A 21,141-nucleotide genomic window follows, 5' to 3' on the forward strand; every position below is an offset into this window, starting at 1 on the left:
CTGTCGGGGTGCACAGCGCTGACACTTCTGTGGGGCCTGCTCTGTCCTGAACTCGTTGGTCCTCAACCATTCAGCGTCCTCATCTTGTCGATACCAAGGGTCTGGGACCCCTCCTGCTGCCCCTGGTGTGGCACCTTCAGACGAAGGATCTCGTCTCCCTTAGAAATGATACAAAGAAATGAGGAGCCTCCGCCTGACAACCATGCTCTGGGCCTTCAAGGGCTGAGCAGAGGCCTGGGCAGGACTCTTTATTATGCCTTTCATTCGGTGGAAGGGGGGTGTGCTACCTTCAGTCGTCAATCACAGTCCCCACTGGGTCTCCTGGGAGGATCTGGGGGCTCCTTTCTCTCTTGACTTGAGGACATTTCCTCACAGTACGGCCCACAGCTCCCTGAGACCGAACAGTGGAAGTGACGATGGCCTTACCTGGCCACAGCGCCCCTAGTCTCCAGAGGCTGAAAGCTGCAGCAGGCAGGCTGAGGCCCTATAACGTATGGTCCTCCCTCACGGTCCCCATTTCTCACTCAGGGGAGGGTCTACGGTTCCTCCCTCTGCTGACCCATCACACCAAGATGCTGACTTCCCTGTGAGTTCCGAGTGGGGAACTGATGGGCACTTCTGCCTCACATCTGTGCCCGGGGGCGCCTCTAGGAACGACAATGGAGAGGGACTCTGCGCGGTCCCCGCTGGCACGGGGTGGACTTCCCCCCACAGTCCTCAGCATCGTCTCCGTGAGTCCTGGCAAATCCCGGAAATCCTCCCTCCGCTGATCTGAGTTTGCTTGCATTACATTAAGATTCTCACCTTCCTGAGATCCCCAAGATGAAAGAAAGGGTGAGCCACTGCCAGTCACCCCCGTCCATGCCCTCCCTGGGTTGGTAGCAGGGGCTGGACTCCGCGGGACCCCACTGTTGCGGCATCGTTGGCCTCTTTCGCCCTCACTCAGACGGCATCTACGCTCCTCCCTCAGCCCACCTGAGTCTTCTGGCCTCAGATCAAGGCCCACATCTGCCTGGGTCCCTGGGGCCCGAAGTGAGGGGTGACACATCAGGCTACCTCTACCTGGGGTTTCCCAGGGCTGAGGGGGGTGGGAGTTTGTGGGCCCCCACTGCTTTGGGTGGGTGTGCATCTACATCATCCCTCAGTGTCCTCACCCTGACGCACAGCAGGACTTGGACATCCTCTATGTCTTGACTTGACGTCTATCCCCTCACACTAAGGCCCCCAACTCCCCGAGACCCGCTAGAAAGAAAATTTTCTTGTCTCTCTAGCTACAACTGTGTGTGGACTTGCAATGCTGACAGGCAGGAAGAGATTCTGTGGCCCTCACTATTGTGGTGTAGGTGGTCCCCTCAATTCTCAGGGTCCTCTCCTTGGTTCCTGGCATTACCTGGAAATCCTCCGGCTGCTCACCTGAGCCCATACTCCCATCAAGGAGGTTCCTCACCTCCCTGCCATGGTCTGGGAAAACGTGAGTGATATTCATCAGGTCACCATGCCTGAGTCTCCCTCCCAGGTCTGAGAGTAGGAATGAGATTCTATGTAGTTCACTTCTTTCTGGGTGGGGCTCCCGCATGTTCACTCGGTGTTACCACCTTGACTCTCGTTAGGAACCAGGCTTCTTCCCTATGTTGAATGAGGCCTCTCCCATTAGACCCAAACCCTGACGTCCCTGAGACCACCCTTGGAGGAACTGAGAGGGCAATTCAGCCTGAGAGCTCTAAACCTGGCTTCCCAGGGCGAAGGCAGAGGTGGCACTTTGTGGGGTCTCCTCTGTTCTGGGGGAGTCGGTTGTCTCATTCCTCACATAGAATTTGTGCCTTGACATCGATCATGGCCTGGGACTCCTCTTCTTCTGCTGAACCGGGCAGCCAGCCCTTAAAGCAAGGCCCTCATCTCCCTCAGACCCCACAGGCAGAAGTTAGGGGGCACCTGAGCCTGCCAGCTCTGCCCTGGGCCTCCCGGGGCTAATGGCAGGGGCGGCATGAGATGCAGCTCTCTCCACTGTGTATGGAGCAGTCTCCATTTCCTCACTCAGGATCTTCACCTTGACTCTGCACCCTGCCTGGGACTTTGCCCTCTGCTGACGTGAGCCCATGACTGTCAGAAAAGGTCCTCATCTTCCTGGGACCTGAGCTTACAGTCAGAGTGAGCCTCATTCTGCCAAAGCTGATCTGGGGCTCGGCTACGCCTGGTAACAGCAAGGGTGGGACTCTCCGATCCCACTGTTCTGGAGTTCGTGGCTCCCTCAGTCCTCATTCAGGACTCTGGCGTCCAGTCCGGGTAGGGTTTGGGATTCCTCCCTCCACTGACCCGAATCTACATGCCTCAGGCCGAAGCACTCACCTCCTTGAGTAGCTAGAAGAGAAGTCGGGGGCTCCACATCCCGGCTACCTTATCTGGGGACTCCCAGGTCTGAGAGCAGGGCTGCTGATTTGTGCAGTTCCCTGTTTTCACGAGAGGTCTGCTTACTAACAGTGATGGTCCTACCTCTGCTTCTTTTAGGGCCAAGTCTCCTCCCTAAGCTTAATGGGGTTGCCTTATCTATCCATCCATCCATCCATCCACCCGTTGTTTTACATTTCACACCCATTACGCATTTACTTCGTAACTGGTAGTTTGTATCTCTTAACTGTCCTCACCTAATTTCTCTCCTCCCCCCAACCACCTGTTTGTTTCCTGTATCTATAACTGTTTCTGTTCTGTTATTTGTTCATTTGTTTTTTCAGCTTCCACGTGTAAGTGAAATCATACAGTATTTGTTTTTCTCTGTCTGACTTATTTCACTTAGCGTACAGAACACCCCCTTGGTCCACGCCCCCGCCCTTCCTTTTTGGCCGCAACATGTGGCACGTGGGATCTTAGTTCCCCTACCAGGGATCGAAGGTGCGCCCCCTGCAGTGGAAGCGAGGAGTCTTAACCACTGGACCGCCAGGGAAGTCCTGCCCCCTTTCCATAAAGGCCTTTCTCTACCCGAACGTTCCCTAGCCCCCAACCCCACTTCCCACCCCAGGCAGAAATGAGGGGTTCTCTCAGCCTGAATTACTCTAGAGCATCGCACGAGTGAAGGAGGGAGGGGGCCCCGTGCAGTCACGCCTTTCGGAAGGAGGGACCCTCGTCAGCTCTGAAGGTCCCACTTTTCACCTGCTGGGGACAAGACTACACCGTTTGCCTAAGAAGCCGCCCCCTCTAGACAAAGGCCCTCCACTCTCTGAGGCCCTCCAGACGGCAACTCCTCTGGCATATAGGTCAGATCAGGGTCTCATGCTGCTGATGGCAGGCAGGGGCGGGAGGCGGGGGGTCACCTTTGTTATGGGGAGAGGGGGGCGGGAAGGTCCCTGCAGGCTACATTCAGGTTCTCACCGTGGCTCCGGACGAGTCCTGAAAACCCACACTCGGACAAACAAACGCCGCAGCTCCCGGTCGGGCTCCTCGCTTCCGAAGCGGAAATCCGGGGGAGCCGCATCCGGCGCTGCGTGGGGTATCCGAGGGCTGACGGTAGGGGCGGGACTCTGTGGGAACGCCCACTGTTCGGGGTTCAGCGGCCCCTGCCTCCTGCCGGTGCCGTCTATCAGAGCCCGGGACCCCTCCCTCTATGGTCCCGAGTCCTCCAGCCTCCGAACCAAGCCCTCACCTCCCCGAGGCCCTAGTGGAGGGAAGTCAGGGCGCTGCTCCGACCATCTCTGCCTGACAAGACGGGCGCCACCCTGTGAGCCTCCCTCCTTGGGGGAGAGACCCCCTCATTAGCACTGAGGGTCCTCACCTTGACTCTGGTTATGGCCAAGACGTCCCCCTCTGCAGAACTGGAGTCTGATCCTGCTAGATGAGGCCCTTCCCTCCCTGAGATCACTCGGGTGGAATGAGGGGATGACTCAGCAGTAGCTCTTCTGGGTCTCCCAGGGCTAAGAACTGTACAGAAGTCTATTTGGCCCCCTCTGCTTTTGGGGGTCCCCTCATAACACTCAGCATCGTCACATGAATTCTTGTTAGGGCTCAGGTCTCTATCTCTCTCTCTGCAAAACTGAGGCCAACCCCATTAGACAGAGACCCTCACCTCACTGAGACTTTCCAGGCTGAAATCAACCTGACATCTATGGCCAGAGCTTCCCGGGGATGACAGCATCAGAGATTTTTCCGGGGCCTCCTTTTATGCTGTGCGTGCTACCCTTAGTCCACATTCAGATCCTCACCTTGACAAATGATCAATCCTGTAACTCCACTCTCTGCTTTCCTGAAGCTGCTTGTCTTACATCAAGATCCTACTCTCCTAAGAATTCCAAGTTGAAAGTCAGGGTGATCCTCATATGACCATAGTCCATTGGGGCCTCCAAGAACAGGCAGCAGGGATGCAACTCTATAGGACCTCACTGTTCTGGCTGGGTCCTTCCGTGATTCCTCACTCAACATGCTCACTACATCTAACAAAGCCTGGCACTCCTCCTTCTACGGAACTGAGGTCACTCTCCTTAGTCTTTGGATAACTCCTATATTCAGGGGTGATCGTCTCCTCGGTCCTCATTCATGGGGGTTCTTATATCAGCTTCTGTCTCTTGATTAAAGGCTTCCTGGGAAATGCATATTCCTACAAACATTTGACTGGTTACCCTATTGCAAATCTTGGGAGAAAATGGGTCTCTGTCCCGAAAGTGATGTAAGATTAGGAAAATACAGCACAAATTAAGGAACTCAGGACAGATGTTACGCTGTCAGAGAAAAAAAAGCTGATATATTCCTTCTCTTCACCAGCCAGACTTAGGGTAGTTCTAAAATATTTACTTTCTACATAGAAGGATAGAGCCAGATAATCTTGTAAGCCCCTGATCATTTGAGGGTATCTGATTTTGCACATGCAGATGATCATATTGTTACCGAGCATTATCTCTTTCTCTCCTTTATTCATATCTCTTGTTTATTTCCGTATCTGTACTGCTGTGGGTATGTATTCCAATCCAGTGTTTTGGTCACAGAGTCCTTCTTTTCATCACTCAAGATACATTTTGAAGTGGTAGAAGACAGTGAATTAACTGACTCATGATCAGCCTCAGGCTGGGAGGAGTGGAATGGCGCGAGCTCTGGACAAATTCAGAGCAGAGGTCCAGTCCCGGCCATGTGACCTATTAGCTGTGTGAACTCAGCTCCATCACCAAGCTCTGTGAGCCTCAGGTGAAGTGGCTTTGTTAAGCCCTATTTTGCAGGGCTAGTGGCATGCAGGTAATGTATGTAAAACACCTGGCACAGCGCCTGGACCACATTGACACTTTACACAATGTCTGTTTTTACCATGATTATGATTATTTTGGCTGCAGACGATACCACCCACCCTGAAGGAATTTTTAAATCCAGGAGATATCAGAGAATATGTGGCATTCTAGGACATGGAACACCAAATCAGTCCAAAATGCTGTTTACAAAGAATCTTTAATTTCCCCAATAAATCAAATATGAAAATTATATTTTCCTTCCAACTGAATGAAATTCAAATATTCTAGAATTTGCTTCCAAGACTAACTCTTTCTTCCTTCCAAGCTGCCCTTTCATCTAAACTAAACAACCCCTATCGTCATTAATTTTACCGTCACCGAAAATCTACACCTCTCGTAGACTTTGCGGAATTACAACCAAAAAAAAAAAAAAAAAAAAAAAACTGAATGCGAATGCCCTTTTAATAGAATGGGCTCTGACTCCTTGTCCCCCAGCAAAGAGTATCAGCCCACTGGCTTCTGAGTTTCCAGTTTCAGACTACTGTCACCTTTATTTCAAAGACACTCCTTGGAGATGATGTGCATAAAACACCTAGGTTGTGCACTGTGTTCACCTGCACTGGGACAGGAGCACGGGGCACGTTCCATCCCTGCCCCGGGTGGAGATTTCTTTCTGGTTTACTCATGATTTCAAAGTAACTGTTAAGGGCAGTTTTCCATTCCAGGCTTAAGTCTCTCAACTCTGAGACCCACCATCTGAGGGTCTGGCCCCTGTTCAGTGTTTCCACAGCCTCACTGGCTGGCTCACCATACGGCCTAACTTAAATTTATCTCCCACTGCAGGACTTTTATATTGTCCTAAAGTCTCAAAGTGCCTTGCATCAGGACATTTACACTAGACTCCTCATGAGGAACCCCTCAACCCCCACTTCTTACCCCTTATTTTTATTGGGCCTTTAGATCTTCGTTCACCAGCTGCTTTCTATGAATGCTGCTCTTAGACTCTAGAATTCTACAGGCAGGGGTTGGGTCTATGTTTCTTAGCATCCCCAGTACCATCCAAAAGCCTTCTGAAGAGCAGACGCTAAATTGATATTTGAACAATTAAAGATCAGGGCTTCCCTGGTGGCACAGTGGTTAAGAATCCGCCTGCCAATGCAGGGGAAACGGGTTCGAGCCCTGGTCCGGGAAGATCCCACATACCGCGGAGCAACTAAGCCCATGTGCCACAGCTACTGAGCCTGCACTCTAGAGCCCGCGAGCCACAACTGCTGAAGCCCACGTGCCACAACTACTGAAGCCCACGTGCCTAGAGCCCGTGCTCTGCAACAAGAGAAGCCACCGCAGTGAGAAGCCCACGCACCGCAATGAAGAGTAGACCCACTCGCCGCAACTAAAGAAAGCCCTTGCAGCAACCAAGACCCAACGCAGCTAAAAATTAATAAATTAAAAAAATAAAAATAAAAAAAAAGAGCACATGTGCAAGAAGGCAAAATACTGTGATTTCACTTCTCCCACATTCTTAAATAAGCAAATCCAGGTATATATACTTCAATTTTACAAAGAAAGACTACAAGGAATAAAACAAACAAGAAGTGAATACATCTTCAGATTTTTTTTTCTGTATCTCATGATCACACAGACTTTACTGTGGAATAATTTCCTTTTTCACAAAAAATCCATATTCCAATGTTCTGAATGATAAGAAATGATTCAAGGATTTCCAGTTTGTGTTACATAATACCAAAATTCTTATTTTTCAACCTGATAAGCTGCACTAAATGTGTGAGTCATGTCATTAATAAACTTAGACTCTGAAGCTAAACACATCTTTAATTGAAAGGAACAACATTTAAAAATAGAAAAAAGAAAAATCTCCGATTTGTGCATATTGTCTAGGAACACAAATATATGTTGTGTTCCCATGAGCCACACCTTGGCCCTCCACTAGTTGGAAGACTGACTGCTTTCTTTAAATACAATGTGAAGTATCCGCTCAGCCTTCACTAGGGACCGGAGGAGCTTTGGGACATGCCCTGGAACACCCACTGGCCAGCGTAGCAGTATGAGCCCTGGCTGCAGCTCTGGCTCAGGCTCTCTCTTCCTCATCTCTCAAAGCCTCTTCATACCAGGATGGGAAGGCACTGGGCTTGGTATCATTGACATTAGCCCCAAACTCACACATTCTTTTATATATCTATATCCATAACTATCCTGGAAGCACCCCATATTAGTTTACAAAGATCATGCTCATTCTTTTTTATAGCTACATAGTATAGTACTCCACTCTGTGAATATACCATGTTTTTATCAATTAATATATTCACGGACATTGCAGTATTTTCACATTGTTGTGGATGTGTCTTCAGGGTTAATTTCCGAAAAATTGGAGTTACTGGCTCAAATGTAAATGCATATTTCCTTTTGTTGTATCGCCAAATTCTGTTTATGTTCTAATCTCATTCTTTGACGTGTAGCTGTCCAGCTACACGTCAAAGAATGAGATTAGAACATTCTCTAACACCACATACAAAAATATACTCAAAACCAATTGAAGACCTAAATATACGAGTGGAAACCATAATGCTCCTAGAAGATAACATGGGTGGAACACTCTTTGACATAAATCATAGCAATATTTTTTTGGATCTGTCTCCTAAAGCAAAGGAAATAAAAGCAGAAGCAAACAAATGGAATATAATTAAAGTTAAAAGCTTTTGCACAGCAAAGGAAACCATTGACAAAATGAAAAGACAACCTGTGGAATGGGAGAAAATATTTGAAAATGATATGATCAATAAGGAGTTAACATCCAAAATATATAAACAGCTCATATAACTCAACAGTCAAAAAAGAAAAAACAAATAACCCAATCGAAAAAATGGGCAGAAGATGTAAACAGACGTTTTTCCAAAGAAGACATACAGATGGCCAACAGGCAAATGAAAAGATGGTCAACATCATTAATCATCAGATAAATGCAAATTAAAACTACCATGAGGTATTATTACCTCACACCTATCAGAATGGCCATCATCAAAAAGAACAGAAATAACAAATGCTGGCAAGCATGTGGAGATCTGTACACTGTTGGTGGGAATGTAAATAGGTGTAGCCACTGTGGAAAACAGTATGGAGGTTCCTCCAGAAACTAAAAATAGAGCTACCATATGACCCAGCAATTCCACTCCTGGGTATGTATCCAAAAGAAACAAACGAACAAACAAAAAACAACAACCCCACCCCCTCACTAAGTTGGATGGTCTCCTTCAGGTTCTCGATGGTTCTCTGAGCCTGAGGGTTTCCACCGCTCATCTACCCTTCCCCCCAGCTTCGTCTACATGCCTCTGATCCCACCCTCCCAGTCCAACCTCTCTGTTTAGAAAGAAGGTGCCTGTGTCTGGCAGAGCCAGGATAGGATGAAGAGACAGTCCTTCCCAGCCACCCAGATAATCAAGAGTTTTGACCGGATCTTTGAGCACACACCAGGACTGTGAGGGGCCAGAGGAAAAGCACAGACTATGGTGCTGAAAGGGATTAATAAGGAACTTAGTGATTTGGCCCCTGACCCTCCAGCACGCTGCTCTGCAGGTCCAGCTGGGGATAATATGTTTCATTGGCAAGCCACAATTATGGAAGCTAATGAAAACCCATATCAAGGTGGTGTATTCCTTTTGACAATTCATTTTCCTACAGACTACCCCTTCAAACTACCTAAGGTTGCATTTGCAACAAGAATTTACCATTCAGACATTAACACTAATGGCAGCATTTGTCTCAATATTCTAAGATCACAGTGGTCTCCTCCTTTAATTGCTTCTAACGTTCTTTCATCCATTGTTCACTGCTATATGATCCAAACCCAGATGACTCCCCCCCCAGTGCCATAGACTGCATGAATCTATAAAACAGAGAGAGAGAAGTACAAAAGAATTTCTCAGGAACGGACTCAGAAGTATGCCAGGTATGCTGCCTTAAAGTCAGAATAACCTGCATTATAGCCAGAATAAACTTTAAATTACTGTTAAAAAAGGAAAAAAACACTAATTCGAAAAGATGCACGCACCCCAATGTTCATAGCAACATTACTGACAATTGCCAAGATGTATATACCACATCTTCTTTACACACACACACACACACACACACACAATGGAATACTAGTCAGCCATAAAAAAAGAATGAACTTTTGCCATTCTGCAACAACATGGATGGAGTTGGAGGGTATTATGCTAAGTGAAATAAGTGAGATAGAGGAAGAAAAAGACTGTATAATACCACTTATATGAAGGATTTCAAAAATAAAGCAAACTAGGGAAATATGACAGACTCACAGATATAGAGAACAAACTAGTGGTTACCAGTGGGAAGAGGGAAGGGGGAGGGGCAGGGGAAGGATAGGGGATTAAGAGATACAAAATACTATGTATAAAATAAATAAGCGGGCTTCCCTGGTGGCGCAGTGGTTCAGAGTCCGCCTGCCGATGCAGGGGACACGGGTTCGTGCCCCGGTCCGGGAAGATCCCACATGCCGCGGAGCGGCTGGGCCCGTGAGCCATGGCCACTGAGCCTGCGCGTCCGGAGCCTGTGCTCCACAACGGGAGAGGCCACGACAGTGAGAGGCTGGCGTACCGCAAAAAAATAAAATTAAAATAAAAAAATAATAAATAAGCTACAAGGATATATTGTACAACAAAGGGTATATAGCCAATATTTTATAATAACTGTAAATGGAATATAATCTTTAAAAATTGTGAATCACTCTGTTGTATACATGAAACTTATAAAATATTGTACATCAACTATACCTCAATTAAAAAAGATCTACTCTCTTAACAACTTTCAAATATACAATACAGTATTATTAACTATAGTCACCATGCTGTACATTACATCCCCAGGACTTCTTTATTTTGTAAATGGTTTGTACCGTTTGGCCATTTACACCCATTTCATCCATCCTCCACCCCACACCTGTGGCAACCACCAATCTGTTCTCTGGGTGTTTTTTTTTTTTTTAATTTCCACATATAAGTGAGATCATATAGTATTTGTCTTTGTCTGTCCCTCTGTGTTATTGCAAATGGCAGGATTTCCTTTCTTTTTAAATGGCTGAATAATATCCGAGGGAGAGTGAGAGTATGACTGTGTGTGTGAGTGTGTGTGTATCACATTTTCTTTATCCATTAATGAACACTTACGTTGTTTTCATGTCTTGGTTATGGTAAATAAATGAATATGGGGGGGTTGTGCAGATATCTTTTCAAAAAAGTTGTTGTTTTCTTTTCCTTCAGATAAATTTCCAGGAGTGGAATTGCTGGATCACACGGTAGTTCTATTTTCAATTTTTTCATGAACCTCTATACTGTTTTCCATAGTGGCTGCATCAATTTACAGTCCCATAAACTCATATTTTCTTGAATAATTTAAGCACATCCTAAATGCAAAAGGTATATATCTTTTCCTGACTTTAAAAGGTGTATATCTTTTAAATTTTGGAAAAGAAAGACTGAATGGAGTACACCAAACCCATAGGTGAACAATTTTAATTTGTTTTCTCTATCTTCTTATCCTATTTTACTGGGGAGTTCTTTTACATTACCAAGGATATCCCTATTCCAATTCCATGCAGTCTTGCTCTGGATCACATCGATGATTTAAAAATTTTCAATTTGTATTTCAAAAAACAAAATTCTTACTTCTAAATCTGATAAAGAGCAATAAGTGTGTGCCCATGTCATTCATAAGCTTGTTCTGAATCTAAATAAACTTTCTTTTGAAAAGAAGATCACTTGAAAATTACCAAAAAAATAAGCCAACAGGAATTTATGCATATCAGGAACACTGGTTAACAGGCTTTACCAACCACAAAGTGAAGAATCGGCCTCTACCTCACTAAGGGTGACAGGAGCGACTGGATGTGGCCCTGGAATGTGCACTGGCCATGGCAGTAGTGCCAGCCCTGGCTGAAGCCCTGGCTCGGGCTCTCTCTCCCTCATCTCTCAAAGCCTCTTCATACCAGGATGGGAAGGCACTGGGGACCCTATCATCAACCTTGGCCAAAAACTCCAGGACTTTCATCTTGCTGGTTTCAGCTTGGGCTTTTGATCGCTGTCGCGCATCTGATGATACACCAGGTATTTTCCTGCACCAAATCTTCTGTGATAAGCTTCCTGGGCTCCACCAAGATGAAGTGCCTCTTTCCATCAAAAACACCCAAAACATTCAGGAATTCCCAGATCTCCTCCTCAGAGGCGCGGTCGCCATGCAAGAAGATCACACCGAGGACAGGCATCAGGGGCCCATTCTTCCGAAACCGCCCGCCACTGCTCCGACGCCCATCATCGGTGAAATCTAGCTTGCTGACAAGGGCATAGGAATCACCACTCGGCTTGACTTCCTTCAAGTCAAGGCCGCAGACCAGTTCCATGTGCTCAGTGGCTCTCCTTAGGATCTCAGGGAATTGTTTCCTGTACATTTTGTTGACAACCTTCAGCATGTCTACCTTCATGATGGGCTCTTTTATATTTCTGCAGTAGGAATTGCATCAACATCCCTGCCTTCACGGTTAGAAGGTCCTTCCGTAAGCTCTCAGTGGAGGCTGAGGCTTTAGAGCCACGTGCACTTTCTCATCTTGGCTCTTGACATCTTTTTCGGACATTGTGCATGAAATAGCTGAGAAGTAACGATGGTGGATGTGGATCTCTGAGGCTCCTAGGAATGCCAGCCACCGGGGAGTCCAAGGAAACATCCCCAAAACAGGAGAGGAAGAGAAGGGGGACTCTTCCCTGCTCAGTGGTTTGAGCACCCTGGAGATCCTGGGTCTCACCCCGGGCATGCTGGCATTTCTCACGAGCACTGAGTTTACTCTTGTGACCCTAGGGAATGATGAGTGTGATCAGGAACAGCAGGCGGGAGTGTGGGTGATGCCCGCACTTGGAGGAGGGAGGAGGAGGGGGAATGAGATGATGTGAGGACCTTCAGCAGGGAGATTCCACGTAAGCTTTAACCAAGTCCATCTCTGCAGGTTTCCTTGAGGGCACTGCCCTAGGACTCTGCAGGGCTCTTGTTCTCCTGGTCAACCTGTCCCTGAGAACCCAGTGGAGAAACGGTGAGCCTTAGGCTGCAGCCTGCCTGCCCTGTGTTTTACTGACTAGAGTGACAGCATGGTTGATAGTGGGGCCACTTGTGTTTTTCAGTGTAGGGGGTCTTCTATGTTTAGCTTCAGGATTATCATGACAGCTCTTGGCAAGGCCTGGAAACTCCCCTCTCTGTTACTCTAAAGGTGACACCCCAAAGCTCTCCGGGACCCACAAGAAGGAAGTGAGAGGGGCACCTCAGCCCACCACTCTTATCAGGGGGAACCCAGTAGTTAAAGCTCTGTGGGTACCTCTCTGTCCTGAGCTTGTTAGATCCTAAGTCATCATTTGGAGTCCTCACTTGGATACCGCACAGGGTCATGGACTCTTCCTTTTGCTGACTGAGGGCTGGACCTTCAGACCAAGGATCTCACCTCCTTCCAGAACTCATAAAAAATGGGATGGGGATCCATGAAAGAAATAATTGATAAGCTAGATTTCATTCCCTTAAACTTCTAATCTGCAAAAATACACCATCAAGAGAACAAGAAGATGAGCTACAGTCTCAGAGGAAATATTTGCAAAAGACAGATCTGATGAAGGCTTTTATCCAAAATATACAAAGAACTCTTAAAATTCAATAAGAAGGAAACTAACAACCCGATTTAAAAAATGGACAAAAGATATGAACAGATACCTCACTAAGGAAGAGATACAGATGGCAAACAAGCATATGAAAAGATGCTCACCATCATGTACCATTAGGGAACTGCAAATTAAAATTACAACCAGAAACCACTACGTGCCAAAATCCAGAGGACTGACAGCACCAAATGCTGGTGAGGATGGGATTCAACAAGAACGCTTTCATTGTTGGTGGTGATGCAAATGGTATAGCCACTTTGGAAGCCAGTTTGCAAGCTTCTCAGTAAACTAAACATATTCTATACTGTTGGTGGGAATGTAAATTGGTCCAGCCACTATGGGAAACAGTATGGAGGCTCCTCAAAAAATCAAAAATAGGGCTTCCCTGGTGGTGCAGTGGTTGAGAGTCCGCCTGCCGATGCGGGGGACGTGGCTTCGTGCCCGGGTCCGGGAGGATCCCATGTGCCGCGGAGCGGCTGGGCCCGTGAGCCATGGCCGCTGAGCCTGCGCGTCCGGAGCCTGTGCTCCGCAGCGGGAGAGGCCGCAGCAGTGAGAGGCCCGCGTACCGCAAAAAAAAAAAAAAAAGAAAATCAAAAATAACATATGATATTATCGGCAATCCCACTACTATCCAAAGGAATTGAAATCAGGACCTTGAAGAGATATCTGCATTCCCATGTTCATTGCAGCATTATTCCTAATAGCCAAGCTATGGAAGCAACCTAAATGTCCACCGATGGATGAATGGATAAAGTGTAAAGTATACATACAATGGAATATCATTCAGCTTTAAAAAGAAGCTAAAACTTCTCCAGCTATGACAGCGTGAATAAATCTAGAGAACATTATGTTCCAGTGAAATAAGCCAGACACAGAAGGACAAATACTACATGATGTCATTTATATGAGGAATCTAAAATAGTCAAAGTCAGAGAAGCAGAGAGTAGAGTGGTGGTTGCCAGGGGCTATGGAGATGGGGAAAATGAGAAGGTTTTAATCAAAAGTTACAAAGTTTCAGTTATGCAAGGTAAATCCTAGGGATCTACTATACAGCATAGAGTTTACAGTTAAGACTACTATATTGTACACTTTCTAACAGGTTAAATCTTATGGTAAGTGTTCTTATCACACACACAAAATAAAAAGGGTGGGAGGAAACATTTGGAGGTCATAGATATGTTTATGGCATAAACTGCGGTGACTGATAGTTTCACAAGTGGATACTTATCTCCGAACTCATCAATTTGTATACATTAAATATGTACGGTTTTTGTATGCCCATCCTACCTCAATAAATTGTTTTTTTTAAAAAAAAACAACTAAACATACTCTTACCATACAATCTAGTAATCATGCTCCTTGGTATTTACCAAAATGAGTTGGAAACTTACATCCACACAAAAACCTGCACACCGATGTTTATAGCAGCTTTACTCATAATTGCCAAAACTTAAAAGCAACAAAGGTGTCCTTCAGCAGGTAAATGGATAAATAATGGAATACTGTTCAGTGCTAGAAATAAATATCAAACCATGAAGAGACATGGAGGAACCTTAGATGTGTACTACTAAGTGAAAGAAACTAATCTTAAAAGGCTACATGCTGCGTGATTCCAACTACATGACATCCTGGAAAAAGGCAAAACTATAGAAAAAGCAAAAAGACCAGTGGTTGCCAGGGGTTGGGGGCAGGGAGGGATGAATAGAGCACAGAGGATTTTTAGGGTAGTGAAATTACTCTGTATGACACTATAATGGTAGATACAAGTCATCATACGTTCGTCAGAACCCACAAAGTGTACACCACCAAGAATGAAGCCTAATGTAACTCTGGACTTTGTGTGCTAATGATGTGTCAATGTAGCTTCATAGATCGTAGCAAACGGCCCACTCTGATGGCGGATGTTGATAGTGGGGGAGGTGTGAGCTGTGTCGGGGAAGAGGGTACATGGGAACTCCTTGTACTTTCTGCTCCATTTTGTTGTGAACCTAAAACTGCTTTAAAAAAAAATAAAGTGAACTAAAGAAAAAAACTGATGAGGGGTGGTGGTTGTTGCTCAGCCTCACACCCTTCCCTGGGGATTTAAGTCTTGAGTGCAGGTGCAGGGCCAGTTTTCCCCTCTATGCAAGAGTGGATGGGCCTCTCAGTCCTCACTCAGTTTCCTTGATTTGACTCCTGGCAGGGCCTGAGGCTCCCCTCTTTCTCGACCTGAAGACATTTCTTCAGAGAAAGGCTCTTATTTCCCTGAGATCCAATAGGAGGTGAGGGTGGCCTTACTTGGCCATACCTGCCATGCCATGAGTGACAACTGTATCAGGCAGGTTGAGACCATATGATGGTGATCCCACTCAGGGTTCTAACTCAGTACCCTAAATCTGACTCACGTGAAGGCCTAAGATTCCCCCCTCTGCTGCCCTGGGACCTCCCCCTCAAACCAAGTTCCGCACTTTTCTGTGATCCCCGAGAAGGATATGAGGCCGTCTCTTCCTGACATTTACACCAGGATCTGTCACGGCAACAGGGAGGATTCTGTGAGGTCTCCGCTGATATGGGTTTGGTGGGCCCTGAACTCTTCAGGGTGCTCACCTTCCTCCTGGCGCACCTTGGAAATCCTATCTCTACTGACCTGAGTTGGCCAACCTCAGGCCAAAGTCTTCACTTTCTCAACCTCTTACGTGGAAATCAGGTTCAGCCACATCTTGACAAGGCTGTCTGGGGACTCTGAGGGCTGACGGCAGGGTCAGGAGTCCATGGGACACACTGTTCGGGGGTGGCGGGTGTGCTTCCTTCATTCCTCATTCAGGGTCCTCACCACCACATGTGGCAGAGACTGGGACTCCTCCCTCTACTGACCTGAGCTCATCCTCCTAGGTAGGACTCACAAGTCCCTGAGAACCCTGAAGAGTAAGTGAGGGCATGCTCAGGCTGACAACTTTGCCTGGCATGTTGCTCTCCCCAGGCCACCCGTAAGGGGCCCTTCATCGTGGCTCCTGTTTCTTGATTAAAGGCTTCCTGGGAAAGGGCCCATCCCTGAAAACTCTTGACCGGTTTCCCTATTGCAAACCCTTCAGAGACTGGGTCTCCGTCCCAGGAGTGATGTGAAGTAGGGAAGTTGTAACACAAGGCAGGATGGATGTGCTGTCAAAGAAAAAAAATACATTGGTTTTTCCCTTCTCTTTACCAGCAAGACTTAGCCTTTTATGTAACTTCTCTTTGAATAGATTTAACTTCCAAATGCGAAGGGCTGTCCAGCATGATTTTCTGAGCCCCTGATCTTTTGAGGTTATCTGACTTTGGATATGTAGATGATCATACTGTCACTAAATATCTTCCTCTGCTTTCTTCACCCTTTTCAACTATTTTGAGACGCTTATTGCTGTGCTTATGTATTCCCATCCAGTGTTTTGGGCACAGAGTCCTCCTTTTTATCACCTGAGATATATTTTGTAGTGAGTGAGAAGTAAGGTGAATTAAGGAACACAAAGTTGGCCTCGGGCTGGGAGGAATGGAAAAGTGTGGGCGTCAGACTTAGTTAGGCCAGGAGTCTAGTTCCAACACTGTCACTTAACAGCTGTGTGAAACTGAACACATTACCAAACTCTGTGAGCCTCGGTCTTTTCATCTGTGAAATGGGTTTGAGAAGCTCTGCCTTGGGGACTGATAGAATTTATATAATGCCTGTGAAGTGCCTGGCCCATTGCCTGGCCGGTACTGAGACTTTCAAGGATGCCAGTTCTTACTATGATTAATTTGTCCCCTGGAGTTTCAACCCACTACACTGAGATTTAACTTTCAATCCAGGAGATGCCAGAGAATAAGCAGGGCTCTAGGGCAAAGAAACCCCTATCAGGCAAAATCCTGCTTAGCAAGGAAAACTAGTATTTCCCTGTTAGAGTATGTCATTCAAGGTCAACATGAGGTAGACTTCCTCAGTAGATGCAACACGAAGCTCTAAAATGTTTCACGGACCTAAAACGTACCTCCCTCTCAGCTGCCCTTCTTTATAAACCACTCTCACTTTCATTCATTTAACCACCCACGAATATCTATTCCTTGCCTAGAGTTTGCCAAATTACAATCAAGATAACTTAATTTGAATGATTTTTTTTCGTGGAGTGGGCTCTGGCTCCCCCAACTAGGGCAAAGAGTGCCAGACCAGTGGCTTCTGGGCACCCCCACCCCTCAGGGGAGTACCACCCTTATTTCTCAGAAACTCCCTGGAGACATGACAGCGTGAATAAAACATCTAATTTGCATAGTGTTCACCTGCACTGGGACAAGAGCACAGGACACATTCTATTCCTGCCTCAGGTGATTTCTCTCTGATTTACCCACAACCCCAAAGTAAAAGGAGACCTCGAAGATATTGCAGGTTTGGTTCCAGACCCCCAAAATAAAGTGAATAGCACAATAAAGTGAGTCACAAGGATTTTTTGGTTTCCCAGTGCTCTTACAAAATTTATGTTTACACTATACTGCAGTCTATTAAGCGTGCAATAGTATTATGTCAAGGAACAATGTACATACCTTAATTAAAAAATACATTTTTGCTAAAAAATGCTAACCATCATCTGAACCTTCAGCGAGTCCATCTTTTTGCTGGTGGAAGGTGTGAAATATTGTGAGAATTACCAAAATGTGACACAGAGACATGAAGTGAGAATACGTTGTTGGAAAAATGGCACTGAAAGACTTGCTGGAAGCAAGGTTGACACAAACCTTCAATTTGTTAAAAAAAGAAAAGAAAAAGCACTATCTGTGAAATACAATAAAGCAAAGCGCAACAAAATGAAGTGTGCCTGTAACTGCTAAGGGCAGTTTCCCATTCCAGGCTTTGTCTTTCAACTGTACGGCCCACCATCTGAGGATCTGGCCCCTGCTCAAAATTATCAGTCTCATCTAGCCCACCACGCACCTAACTTATAATTACCTCCCACTGAAGGACTTACATTTTTCCCAAGGCCCACCACTGCCTTGCATCAGGAAATTTACATTTGACTGCTATCATGTGAAACCACCCCTTCTCCTTTCTTATCCTGCCTTTTCATTTGACCTTTTGGTCTTAGAGTATACATCACCATTTTCTTTATATGATAGCTGCTTCTCGGCTCTATAATTTTATGGTCAGTGGCTAGGTCTCCTTCTTCTCAGCTCTCACAGTACTAGCAAGGAGCCTTCTAAGAGCAGATGCTCAATTCATGTTTGGGGAATAAACGAGCCTGTGAGCATGAGGTCTAATTTATTATGATTTAATTCTACATTTTTGAATGAGCCAAGCACATACTGTTATTTCTAATTTTATAAAACAGAGTAAAAGGAATTAGTAAACCAAATATTGACCATCTTACTTTTTCTATACTATACTACATACAGTATACTATACTATACTTAACTTTTTCACATTTTCAAGGAATTGCATATTGCAATGCCATGTTATCTTCCACCAAATTACTAAATAAGATGGAAGTTTTCCCAATATGTTTTACAAAACAGCAAAACTCTTATTCTTAAACCTGATAAACAACAGTAAGTATGACTGATGTAATTCATAAACTTACATTCTAACGCTAAATAAAATTTCATTTAGGAGTAACGTTTGAAAAACAGCAAAAAACAAAGACGTATTTCCAAATTCCCCATACAGAACAGGAACACAAAGGTATTATACAGTGTTCCCTCTGTCACACCCAGCCCTACACTACTTGAAATATTGAATGCTCTCTTCAGCCACAAAGTGCAGAATTTGCCTCAGATTCTGTGTGGGAGGAGCTGGACAGAACACTGGAACATCCACTGGCTTGGGCTCTCTCTTCCTCATCTTTCAAAGCCTCTTCATACCAAGACTGGAAGGCACTGGGGACGGTGTGATTGACCTTGGCCAGGAACTCCAGGACTTTCATCTTGCTGGTTTCGGCATGGGCTCTCGGGCCCCACAGGAACTCGTAGCACGCTGGATCACTGTTGGCCACTTGCCGGTATTCCAAATACTTCAGCTTCACCCAATCTTGGGTGATGAGCTTCTTGGGCTCCCCAAATATGAAGTGCCTCTTCCCAGCATAGACTCTCATCTTATTCAGGAATTCCCAGATATTCTCCTCTGTGGCGCAGTTGCCCTTCATGAGGATCACAGCCAGAATGTACATCAGGAGACCGGTCTTGGGTAACCCGCTGCCACGGCTCATGGTCCCATCGTTGGGGAGAGCCATTTTGCTGACAAAGGTATAAGTATGCTTGGTACGGTCGACCTCCTTTAAGTCAACACCAAATAGCATCTCCATGCTGAAGGAAGCTCTTCTGAGGATCTCAGGGAATCGATTTTGGTACTTCTTAGCGATAAACTTCAGCATATGTGCTTTCCTAACAGGCTTTTTCATTTTATACATGTGCACCAGGAACTGCACCAACACACTCGCTGTCCTCCTTAGAGGGCCTTTTCGAGACCGCACGGCGGAGACGGGGGCCTGAGAGGAACTGTGCTTTTTCTTCATTTGGCCTTTGGCTCCTTTGTTTGATCTTGTGGGAGAAACACCTGCAGGATTAGTGGTGGTGGCTAGGGCCCCCTGAGGACTCTTGAGAGTGCTACGTGACTTAGCACCCGGCTTTCTCCGAGTAGTAACCCCAAGAGAAGGACATGAAGACGAGGCGGCTTCCTCCTCAGCTGCAGTGGCCTGAGCACCCATCAGACCCTGGGTCCCACTTTGGGCCTGGCGGCGTCTCTCACGGGTGCGGAGCTTACTCTTCCGCCCCCGAGGCATGGTGACTGTGGTCAGGGACAAAAGGCAGGAACGCAGGTAGGACAGTGGGGTGATCTGGCAGAGATGCGAGAGGATGAGAGGGTGTGAGTGCCTACAGCAGGGAGGTACCACCCTGCCTTTAAGAGGGCCGCTCTTCAGGTTTCCATGTGGGCCCTGCTCTACGAACACACAGGACTCCTGTTCTGATCACCCTGTCCTCTCCTCTAAGAACCCTGTGGAAATAATTAAAGTGAGCCTCAGGCTGCAGCCTGCCAGCCCTGCCTGGTGCTTATTGGGGCTGAGAGCAGCAGTGGGCAATTATCTAGTCCTTGTGGAGCCCCCTCTACTCTGGAGCATTGGGGTCCCCTCAGTTCATATGCAGGACCATCATATCAACTTTGGGCAGGGCCTGGGCCCCCTCCTCTGTGCTGCTCTAAATTTATACCTCAGACCCAGATCCTCATCTTCCTGGGATACCTTAAGAAGAAGTGAAGGGGCACCTCAGCCTAGCACCCCTGCCAGGGGGCACCCACAGCTGACAGCTCTATGGGACTCTGTCCTGGGCTCCTTGGGGTCCTCAGTCCTCATTCAGGGTCCTTGCCTTGGCTCTCACCAATCTGATACCATCAGAAATAAAGGAGGGGAAACCCGGGAGCTGTGCAAACAAAGAAGAGAAAGGGAAATCTCTCCCAGCAGCCTCAGGAGCAGCGGATTAAATCTCCACAATCAACTTGATGTACCTGCATCTATGGAATACCTGAATAGACAACAAATCATCCCAAACTGAGGAGCCGTGCGGATGAAAGGCTCTTGGTGCTGCGGCCAGGAGTCAGTGCTGTGCCTCTGAGGTGGGAGAGCCAACTTCAGGACACTGGTCAACAAGAGACCTCCAGGCTCCACATAATATCAAACGGGGAACATCTCCCAGAGATCTCCATCTCAACAACAGCACCCAGCTTCACTCAACGACCAGCAAGCTACAGTGCTGGACACCCTATGCCAAACAACTAGCAAAAAAGGTACACAAGCCCACCCACTGGCAGAGAGGCTGCCTAAAATCATAATAAGGCCAAAGACACCCCAAAACACACCACCAGACGTGGACCTGCCCACCAGAAAGACAAGTTCCAGCCTCATCCACCATAACAGAGGCACTAGTCCCCTCCACCAGGAAGCCTAAACAACCCACTGAACCAACCTTAGCCACTGGGGACAGACACCAAAAACAACAGGAACTACGAACCTGCAGCCTGCAAAAAGGAGACCCCAAACACAGCAAGATAAGCAAAATGAGAAGACAGAAAAACACACGGCAGATGAAGGAGCAAGATAAAAATGCACCAGATCGGGCTTCCCTGGTGGCGCAGTGGTTGAGAGTCCACCTGCCGATGCAGGGGACACAGGTTCGTGCTCCGGTCTGGGAAGATCCCACATGCCGCAGAGCGGCTGGGCCCGTGAGCCATGGCCGCTGAGCCTGCACGT

General features: G+C 46.8%; 2 protein-coding genes and 2 pseudogenes across 2 annotated transcripts in view; 1 reads left to right on the plus strand and 3 right to left on the minus strand.

Moving 5' to 3' along the window:
* The window catches only part of CFAP47 (cilia and flagella associated protein 47), a 520,230-nt gene that overhangs the window by 447,216 nt on the left and 51,873 nt on the right, over positions 1-21,141 (minus strand).
* Positions 8,723-9,190, plus strand: LOC137217275 (ubiquitin-conjugating enzyme E2 D3 pseudogene; annotated as a pseudogene).
* Positions 11,097-15,907, minus strand: LOC137217276 (melanoma-associated antigen B4-like; annotated as a pseudogene).
* Positions 18,327-19,680, minus strand: LOC137216916 (melanoma-associated antigen B3-like). The gene has a single exon (XM_067723054.1). It carries the CDS (start codon positions 19,678-19,680, stop codon positions 18,649-18,651), a length of 1,032 nt encoding a protein of 343 aa, XP_067579155.1. The 3' UTR covers positions 18,327-18,648.

Source organism: Pseudorca crassidens, chromosome X (genome assembly GCF_039906515.1).
Source record: "Pseudorca crassidens isolate mPseCra1 chromosome X, mPseCra1.hap1, whole genome shotgun sequence".
In the NCBI taxonomy this organism is placed as follows: Eukaryota; Metazoa; Chordata; class Mammalia; order Artiodactyla; family Delphinidae; genus Pseudorca; species Pseudorca crassidens.